At 36.0% G+C, this 9,506-nt stretch overlaps 2 protein-coding genes across 6 annotated transcripts; one reads left to right on the top strand and one right to left on the bottom strand.

Moving 5' to 3' along the window:
* Positions 1-1,026: 1,026 nt before the first annotated feature.
* On the bottom strand, positions 1,027-9,181 carry rhebl1 (Ras homolog, mTORC1 binding like 1). Its single transcript, XM_014033963.1, has 8 exons — positions 8,667-9,181; positions 7,355-7,426; positions 7,186-7,253; positions 4,137-4,219; positions 3,391-3,447; positions 3,242-3,289; positions 1,501-1,582; positions 1,027-1,406 (listed from the first exon to the last, which is right to left on the bottom strand). The coding sequence occupies exons 1-8, from the start codon at positions 8,716-8,718 to the stop codon at positions 1,314-1,316; spliced, it is 555 nt and encodes a 184-aa protein (XP_013889417.1). The 5' UTR covers positions 8,719-9,181; the 3' UTR covers positions 1,027-1,313.
* LOC106536651 (zinc finger protein Eos) lies at positions 4,291-6,948 on the top strand. 5 transcript variants are annotated; one of them, XM_014033965.1, is made up of 4 exons: positions 4,291-4,381; positions 6,141-6,201; positions 6,286-6,390; positions 6,567-6,947. In XM_014033965.1, exons 2-4 carry the CDS (start codon positions 6,162-6,164, stop codon positions 6,845-6,847), a joined length of 426 nt encoding a protein of 141 aa, XP_013889419.1. In that variant the 5' UTR covers positions 4,291-4,381; positions 6,141-6,161; the 3' UTR covers positions 6,848-6,947. The 5 variants fall into 5 exon arrangements, with proteins under 5 accessions (XP_013889419.1, XP_013889421.1, XP_013889420.1 ...); XM_014033967.1 differs by having other exon boundaries at positions 4,312-4,408; positions 6,567-6,948; XM_014033966.1 differs by lacking the exon at positions 4,291-4,381 and adding an exon at positions 4,450-4,807 and having other exon boundaries at positions 6,567-6,948.
* Positions 9,182-9,506: the final 325 nt, after the last annotated feature.

The following is a 9,506-nucleotide window of genomic DNA, read 5'->3' as shown; positions in this document are numbered from 1 at the left end:
GAGAGAGAGAGAGAGAGAGAGAGAGAGAGAGAGAGAGAGAGAGAGAGAGAGAGAGAGAGAGAGAAGCACCTTGTATCAAGAAAAAGAAATGGATGGAGTTTGTAAGGCACAAGACACAGCATCACCAGCTTCTACTCAGTTTTTTTTACATCAGTTTATGGTTTACATAAATCACTTGGTAAAGAAATGCTCACTAAACAAGAGGCATCTGGCAAAATAAAAAAAATCTAGTTTCTTATTTTTTGTAAGGCTACAGGTTTAACAAGAAAAATAATAATTCAAGTGTCTTGACAGTAAGAATTTGTTAGAGGCTACAGTCCCCTAAGGCATGCATGAACAATCAACTTAAAAATTAGCTAACCCTGTGGCTTTCAGACCCTCAAACACTTATGAAATGCTAAAATGTGTCTAAAAAACTGAAARTCAACAGTTTATAATTTCATTGTACTCTACCTATAACTTTAATGATGGGAGCACAAACTTGTATCAGTTCAAATATTATTTATCAATTTCTAAGATTCTATTGTAAAAAAAAAGGGGGGGGGCATGAAGATCTATTCCAATCTACACTAAGAAGTGTCAGGGAACTTCTTTACATTACAGTTCATAGCAAAAATTAAACTACAGAAACAAAAGGATGTCTGTCTAAGCAGATGATCCTGAAACAGGAATTGTCAGATCTACGTTTAGACTGGTCATGATGACACAGCTTTATGGTTTGTTGTTAACAGTACCTGAAGATGAGTTACAATGAGAACTGTTACTACAGTGAGATTTCTTCTTTTGTGTTCAAGAAAATCCACCAACCAGAAAAATCAGGAACAGCACATTTAAAGCAATRTGTGTTGTCTAAGAGAGTTGCTGAAATAGAATACAAACATATGGAAAAAAAGTAATGAAGCAGCCTCCGTATCAAACTGCTTGTCCAGGAGCCAAAGGATGCAAGCTGATGAGGTCTCAAACTTTTAAAGAAAGTTTTGGAAAGTGTTTTTTCTAGGGAAAAAAAAGTTTAGATCAAAAGCACAATAATTTTTTCAGATTATATTTTAATTTATTTTTAAGAAAACTCTTCACTTATGATGTTTTTTGGCTGAGAGATAGAAAATCTGCTCTAGAAACATTTTCCCGTGGTTACAAGTAGTTGCATTTGGTATCAATTGTCTGGACAGCTGTTTCGCCTTTTTAAATCAATCTGATATCACAATGGAGGAGAAAGGTTCCACTGCAGCATCTTGGCATCGGTGAGGTCACAATTGGTAAGCTGGTGAAGTTGTGCCGCCTTTCTCCAGTAAAATAGCTTACTGAGTCGACTTTTACATCACTGCGCACTTCTTCTCTTCTGGAGGCGCGTTCCCATCAGCCTTCTCCATCTCCAAAATGATTCTCTTGAAAACCTCCACAGCAGTCTGTGTTGGGGGGGAGACRACACCATGTGTCAGGGGGTGATTCTGTGTTTACATTTCATGCAAAGTAAAAATGGGAAAGGATTAACATCTTTACCTCGTTCTCCTTGGCTGAAGACTCCATGAACGCAGCACCCCAGGAATCAGCAAGTTTTTTCCCCTCCTCTGGCTTGATAACCCTTAAAATAAAAGAGAAACGCTTTTTCATGATACACACAGTTGTTTAAAGCAATAGTTTCACAGACTCAGCCAAAGCAGATTTATTTTTAAACCCAAGTCTTTTAGGACTCTTACATTCTGTCACAGTAAATTTTACCACCTATACATGTCCATGTGTTGACCACTAACTATACATGTTGTAAATTCATTTGAATTTTTTTGTTTGGAGACATAATTGAGCTTTTTTAGTTAGTTGGTTTGAAGTTATCTTAAATGGAAACTACCTGTATTGTTCTTGTTTTTCTTTTGTTGCTTTTATTTATTATATGTTTTTGAAGGAGTCTAAGCAAAACTTTATCTAAAGTTATGAAATTCAAAAAGAAAAAAAGAGGAAATGCTAATTTTTTGTTGCAATTTCTGTAGTCCCCAGCAGAAGGAGCTGCTTTCACTGTAGATATAATTTGACAATCTTGTGTCCAACACCACTCTGATTATCAACATGTCACTCAAGAGGAATTGTCAAAGTGTGGTGGTAAAAATGCTAGAATTATGTAATTCTTCATAATGATTATGTAATCGCATTATTAAAAGACCAAGAGCTTGATAAAGGTCAAGTTTCACTGTTGGTCAGATGCACTGGAGTTTTACTTTTTAAGACCTTGTCAAACTACAATGTTTTAGACAATTTATGCARCATCTGCAAATTTTGTCCAACACACTGGCACATCCAGGAGAGAGAAAAAAACATCCAATAGCAGCCTCTTTTAGACGCGATCATACCGTGTTGCTAACGACTTGAACAGATATAAAACCTATGAGTAAACTGTCCCTATCTTAACCATAACACCAACAAGCTTATTATAACAGGTTTGGACTTTAGTAGCACATACGTGCAATGTTAGTGAAACTTATGCAGAACTTCTGCATAGCATGGTGGAGCAAAATGCGACAGCGGCAGATGACAGAATGGCGCTCAGCATAAATATATGAAAATAAATAAATAAAACACGCTGATGGAAGTTAGGTGTAATTTTAGAATAACTTACGAACACGTTAATATACCAGGSCATATGCTGTCATATGGAGATACCAGTGCATAATTTTGAACATGCTCACAAATTTCACTGTAAGCGGAACTKTTGATCATTTTTWCATGGTTCAGGTCTGTTACAAGTACGTTTTTATTATGTACATATATACATGCTCATATAGGCTAGGTGAAAGCTACTCCTATGTGTACATGTCAGAAACAAACTGGGTAATTATGAATCGGACATGGAACTTCTATCAGAATGTGTGGGTGTGTCCCTCAATGATTGATGATTGTCTGGCCAACATGCTGATAACACCCAACTTATGCAACTTACACCAGCGTGTAGGACAAAACTTGCATAGATCAGCATAAGTTGTCTAAAACGTCATAATGTGACAGGGCCTTAAGATTAGAAACTTGTATTTCTGAGAATCATTTTATGTTTCATCATCATGTTTAATAGGGATTTTTTTTGTATTAATGGGTTAAAGTGTTGTTTTTATATATTGAACCCCTTTATAATCTGAACTACATGTAAGGCAATTAAATTATTTGGACCAGAGTCCCAGAGCGACAGGTGGTTCTCGTCGTGTTGAGAAAACTCTTACTCTGAAGTGAAAACAGACATTTTTATGACGACACTTACCTTTCCATGTGAAGATCTTTTTTGTTTCCTACAAGAACAGTTGGGACCCTAAGTAGAAAACATAGTGGAAAATGAACATATCATTTAAAAAAAGTTTATTCTGTTTAATTCTGTAATCTCAGAAAGTGTAATAAACCAACTACACTTACTGAATCTTCCCAACCATGTCTAGCAGCTTGTCATGTAGAACCTGCACAACTTCAAAACTGGACAAAGACAGATGTCAGTTAGTTTTGGAGAAGTGTCACCAAATTTACAACTATAAACTATCCGTCCAACACTTCCACATCTGAATACATAAAAGGCTGAGCTGTACCTTAAGCACACTACACTACAATATGAACAAATATGGTTGAAAAACCACAGCCTTGACCATGCTGCACTTCTGTGGGTTTTAAAATGAATGTTGCTCTCACTCAAAGGCAAAGACAGAATATATGTAAACATAAAATACACGAGTTTAAAAAGACATAAAGCATTTACTAACTGATTGGCAAAGTGACTGCATTAAGTATAGTGCTTTTACAGCCTTATTGACAACTCAAAGTGCTTTTACACAAAAGGTCTCACTCACCCAACCACCCACACACTGTTCAGGGCAGCCTGGAGGCTGATAGCACCCAAGGACACTTCAGCATGTGCTAGAGGCAAACTACCACTATTCCTCAAGTTGCAGACCCTCTAACTAAAATTGAGTGTACTATATACAATGTAAGTTTTATTAGACATATAAATAAATAAATTAATAAATAAATAAGTCTAAACACATGCATGTTAGTTTGCCTTTAGGCCCCGGCCTCCTTAGCAAAAGAGAGTTGTGATCTTAATGGGTTTTGGTTGGTTAAATTAAGGTTAATAAATAATGAAGAAATTAATAAAACCTCCATAAACTGACCTTTTCATAGAAGTCACTGAATAGACAAGGACATAGCCATGGATGTCCATTGAGTGGGATTGTGGGAAAATTGAGTACTCATCCTACAGACAGGGAAGACCAATAATAATAATAATAATAATAATAATNGCTCAGTTCAGTGCAACACCGGAAGCTGGAGGGAAATACTTCCGGGGAAGTCGCTGTCACAAATAGGCAGATGAAAATTCTGAATTACCTCAATGAAACGGCTTTGGCAGCGGCAGGTATTGTTTCGGACATCGATGAATCCGGTAGTTTCATATAGAGCTCTAAATGACAGCCTTTTTCTTGTTTTAGTAAGCTAAGTAGTAGTTAAATTAGCCGCTGAGTTAAGGGTGGCGGTGGCTGCCATAGCAACCGCTACTGAAACACTAGGCTAGTTGTTTGTTGTTAGCTTCTGTGTTAGCCTTTAACATGACGTCGAACAGACTTCAGTTTCTAATTTCGCGATAGTCAGTCAGTCGGTGTCAGTCGACAATGTTGTCTCTTGTTGCGTTTGTTTATATTTCTCCGTTTTAACCTCGCTCGTCGATGTTTAACAAGCTGTCTATGATGTCAGACTGTGTGGTTGTGGAGTTGAGTTTAGCTAACTTGGTAATTTCCACGACATCCAGTGAGCTAACGCTAGCCACCGAGGCCGTTAACTTCAGGTACCTCACTGTCGCCGTTACATAAACGCTGTCAACAATATGGACTTCAGATTAAATGACCACAGAAGCACAGAAATTTTAGATAATCTAAACTAAACTATGAGTTTAAAGCTTATTTGAAGTGTGTTGTGTTTAGTGATGTCTTTGAATGGTATGTCAGAATCGAACATAACTTAGCTAATGTTCTGTTTTCTGGTCATATTTAACCCATATAAGGTTTACATATGGGCATGGTTAGCATTAGAAGCTAATGCTGTAGTTAATATCGATGTCCAAAATGTATAGGCTCTAAAACCACCCGAATATGTTGGTTATATACTAAACTTAAGAAAGTTTATTTATGTTTGATTGTCTGTTTGTGGTTATAAGTATCAGTTGTAGTGTTCAAAGTGCCTGATTCAGTCTTTCTAGCATTTGAAAACATACCAGTTTCTAAACTTGCAAAATCCTAAATTTTCAGAGTTAGAAACTTTCCATGGAAGGGGATTTTAATTACATTTAGGGATTTTCCCCCCTTAATTCCCCCTCTCAATTAAAAATTTATTTCAGTAGTTTATCTCTTACGAGAGGTACTCCACCCTAAAAAAATTAATAAATAAACTGGTTGGATTTGAAAAAGATGGAAATAGTATCATGCAAAACCTTTAGTGAGTTTTGTAGTTTTGTTAAGTGCAGTTTACTGAAATTTTGTTTTTATGTAAATAAAATTGCAAAAATAATGGTCAAATGACATGTAAATAGCATGGTTCAGAGTAGTGTGAATGAAATTAGACATTTCTGTAATTTTTGTCTATTTTATTGATTTTATTTTTGTGATAGGTTTTTGTTTTGTTTTCATGTGAATCCAAAGATAAAAATAGAAAAGTGGTCTACATGAATTAAAAAAACAATTACATCAGTAACAAAAAATAACTTCAGAAATGTTGAAAATGTATTGTTTTCTGAAAGTTGTGTTGTTGTGACATAGTCATGTTTTAATTCGCAAATTAGGGCATTAAATTGGTTACTTAAATTAAGTCAAACATATTAATTGTTTCTGACATTATACGCTAGTGACCAAACAAAATGTTCATATTTTTGTTTGGATATTATAAAAAAATTAATCCTGAATGTCCAATTAATTCCCATAATTCCCATGGGAAGTTTCCTATTTGAAATATTTCCAAATTTCCTTATTTTAACTTCTTATGGAAAGTTTCCAGAAATGTATTAAAATGTTTCTTCCCTGTTGCAGCTCTGCCTGCACCTATGTTCTCATTAGATAAATTAAGTTTTGAGTTCCATTGCACTAATAAGTGCGTGAGAAATAACTCACCCCCTGAATTAAATGTAGTTTCAGAATCCTTGAACTAGTATGGATGTAGATGACTGTAATGGCCGATCCTACATATCAGGTAAATTTTGTTTTTAATGGCCGATACATTTGGTTTTTGAAGTTAAGAGTATTGTTCCAATGTTCCTCATCTTTGTGGTTTCAGGCAGTGGAGACTCCTCATTGGAAAGAGAGTTTTCTGGGGCCTTTGGAGGCGCAACAGTGAGCACCCCAAACAGCAAGGAGAACTCTCCAAGTCGTTCCCTCAGTGGTGAGTGTGAAATTAAAAGCCACCTTTTCTGTTTTAGGATACTTCCATGGACCTGTCTGTTAATCTTGCAGTGAACTGTTTCACATAAAAGTATTGAACTTGATACATTAAGTGGGATTTACATCTAGACTACCCTCATAACTAATGGCAGGCTTTCTCCATGTGTGCCTCTGTAGCCAACTGTATTAAAGTGGAGCTGTACAGCGATGAAGACTTAGGTCGTGGTCAAGAGGATGAAAAGACGGAGCGGGCAGAGGAAGGAGGTCCAGGGCAGGAATCAGAGTCTGGAGGAGGCTACAGGGAGCTCACTAATCCTGAAGTCATGCCAGCTGGAGCCACCAGACTACCAAATGGAAAGCTCAAGTGTGACATCTGTGGAATGATCTGCATCGGTCCTAATGTTCTTATGGTGCACAAACGCAGCCACACAGGTGACTCTTTGGTTACCTTCAGATAAATAATTTCACTAAAAAGATGTCTTAAATTTTTATTTGTAAATAACTTGAATTGGAATTAGAAAATGTGCACAAATTTTAAACTCTTTCTAAGCCGGTGAACACAACCGGACTACATAACTTGACAATAATAATAATAATCATAATAATAATAATAATAATTAAATCAAAAATGTTACATAAAAAACACAACTGGTGTTTATATAAATCAGTCACTACTAATAAGACTTCTGATAAAAGTTGGCTTAAACAATCAACTATGTTTACTGTTCAAAAATGTTAAGATCTAAAGACTAATGATTGTTTTTGGTAAAAAAAAAAAAAAAAAACAGTAACTTACTTGTCCAGCTGTATCAACTAGCTGAAGATTGAAGTCTTGACCATTCACATTAACCATTTTGTTAAAGGCTGGAAAGATAAACAAATGAGCAAGTGTTAAAACCGTCACATTGAACCACTTGATTATTTTTAAGCAATATGCTACAACTGAGCAATAAAATGATACCTACTGTTTTCAATGGTGGGGTCGTAGGAGTCAACAAATTGTCCTTCTACAAACTGTATTGTAAGAGATGACTTTCCTATGGAAACACAGATAAAAGTGGTTACTTTACTAACAGTGTTAATTTGATCCTCAAGTCCACACACTTAAATGTGGTTGGATCAGACACTAAACCCTGGGATACTCCTGATAGACGACAAGCAGCTTGCACTTCAGTTCTACTGCCTATTGTGTGCAAGTCTGTGTGTATAAATAGGTAAATAACTTGGAGCACCAGGCACTTAAGGTTTTTTTTTATTATTATTCTATTTTTGCTACTTATTCTCCTACCAGTCTTCCTAACATGTTGAACTCCGAACAAGCAGCATTTGAAAAATATTAATGAACAGGTGGTAAATGTTGGCTACCAATTCTGTCTTTGCAGGCATCACTGCAACCCATTAAAACCCAAGTATTGAAAATGCTACAAAAAAGTAAAAACTGCTGCATAAACAAAGCAATACAACTATGTGATTATGCTTGCCTTGTACATAATTTATGTATTTTAAGTATGAGTTTAATTGGCATTTCAGCAGCCAATTGTTTTTCTGTTCAGACAAAATTATTTGTTTTTCTGTTCAGATTACAGGACTGTCTGAATCCAGAAAAGGTAACGTTTAATAATGTTTAACGTTTTTACCTAATTTCCCTCTGGGATCAATAAAGTATTTTTGAATTGTTTATATTCTTTTTAGCAGATGCCTTACTTTGAACCTATAAATTTGTTTAGTATATGAGCTATGTAAAGGGTTTATATTTAAGTAAGATTTTTTTCCGTATGGATAAACGGACAAAATACAGTTTAATACACTTTTCCAGCCAGAATATATATATATAGTGACGTGTCTATAGTGTGTTATTTTGAGACAATACTTTCCAAGCTGAGCAACACAATGTGGTGCAACAAGCTAGCGGGCACATGAGGGTAGTGTAGAACATAAACAAATGTAGCAGGTCAAGAGTGTTCAATGCCTGATATCGGGAATTTCTATAATATCCAGACTATGGCCAGACTAGCTTCATGACACAACGAGATAAGATATCACCGACTATGCTAACTTTTATTTCTTATTTAGTACATTAAGGAACATGTAGCTATAAGCATACAACAAAATTAGTTTTAAAAGTGGTAAACAAACATTCATGCAACATAAAAAGCGCAACAAAACAAAGACAGGACAGTGTTTTCTATTGCGTGATTGATGCTCTCAAAAAGAAAACAAAGCCAGGATGTTAGCATGTTAGCCTGCTAGCTAGCTAACTTACTCGTACGTACTCACCTACGGACCGGTAACCTATAACAGCGATCTTTCGATATTTGTGTTGAGGCATTGTAGTGAAACAGTGTTCAAAATGTTCTGGAAAAAATGTAGCACGCCAACTAGTTTTACAGTCTAAACAAACTTTTATCGCCACATTCGTCTCTTACGTCACGTGACAACAACAAACTTTTCGGATCCTGGATCTCCCTCTCCGCTGGGCCTCGCGCTAGTTTCGGACTTTAGTTCAAATAAAACAAGTACAACCCGTGCCTATCTCATCAAGTACTCTCTCTTTATGTCTGGTAATCAGCATCGGTGTCAAGTAAGGTTTCAAAGTGAAGCGGAAAAAGCCGTTTTAACCTGTACTGGAAACAAAAAAAGGGAGAAAGTTCAACGCGGTCGCTGACTGCAAGTCAAACTGACGGAAATTGCCATTGTGTAAGCACACCGTCGTAAAACGAGCGAACACGTCAGAGAAAAGACATGAACGAGSCATTCAAGTTTATCTGTACAGCAGAGGTCACTGTACGTCCCAGCATGTTCCTGACAACCTTCATTTTTAGACTTTTCCAGGCTGATCTCCCTCCTACCACGGAGTATTAGGGCCACACAACGAAACTTTTTTTAAGTTACGATAATAAAGTCATGATATTACGACATTAAAGTCGTATAAAAATAAACTCATAACATTGTGAAAAAAAGTCGTAATATTACGAGATTAAAGTCGTAATAATACGAGATTAAAGTCATAATATTACGAGAAAAAGGTCATAATATTGATGATGATGATGATGATGATGATGATGATGATGATGATGATGATGATGATGATGATGATGATGATGATGATGATGATGA

Source organism: Austrofundulus limnaeus, unplaced genomic scaffold (assembly GCF_001266775.1).
Source record: "Austrofundulus limnaeus strain Quisiro unplaced genomic scaffold, Austrofundulus_limnaeus-1.0 Scaffold1918, whole genome shotgun sequence".
NCBI lineage: Eukaryota > Metazoa > Chordata > Actinopteri > Cyprinodontiformes > Rivulidae > Austrofundulus > Austrofundulus limnaeus.
This window is presented reverse-complemented; position numbering and strand designations above follow the sequence as displayed.

Excerpts from the sequence above, each read along its gene's own strand:
- rhebl1 (XM_014033963.1), bottom strand. The coding sequence starts at position 8,718 with ATGCCTCAACACAAATATCGAAAGATCGCTGTTATAGGTTACCGGTCC. Across the intron at positions 7,254-7,354 it reads CGACCCCACCATTGAAAACA|CCTTTAACAAAATGGTTAAT; the intron begins GTAGGTATCATT and ends TTATCTTTCCAG. Across the intron at positions 3,290-3,390 it reads GACATGGTTGGGAAGATTCA|GGTCCCAACTGTTCTTGTAG; the intron begins GTAAGTGTAGTT and ends TTTTCTACTTAG.
- LOC106536651 (XM_014033967.1), top strand. The coding sequence starts at position 6,162 with ATGGATGTAGATGACTGTAATGGCCGATCCTACATATCAG. Across the intron at positions 6,202-6,285 it reads TGGCCGATCCTACATATCAG|GCAGTGGAGACTCCTCATTG; the intron begins GTAAATTTTGTT and ends TTGTGGTTTCAG. Across the intron at positions 6,391-6,566 it reads TCCAAGTCGTTCCCTCAGTG|CCAACTGTATTAAAGTGGAG; the intron begins GTGAGTGTGAAA and ends GTGCCTCTGTAG.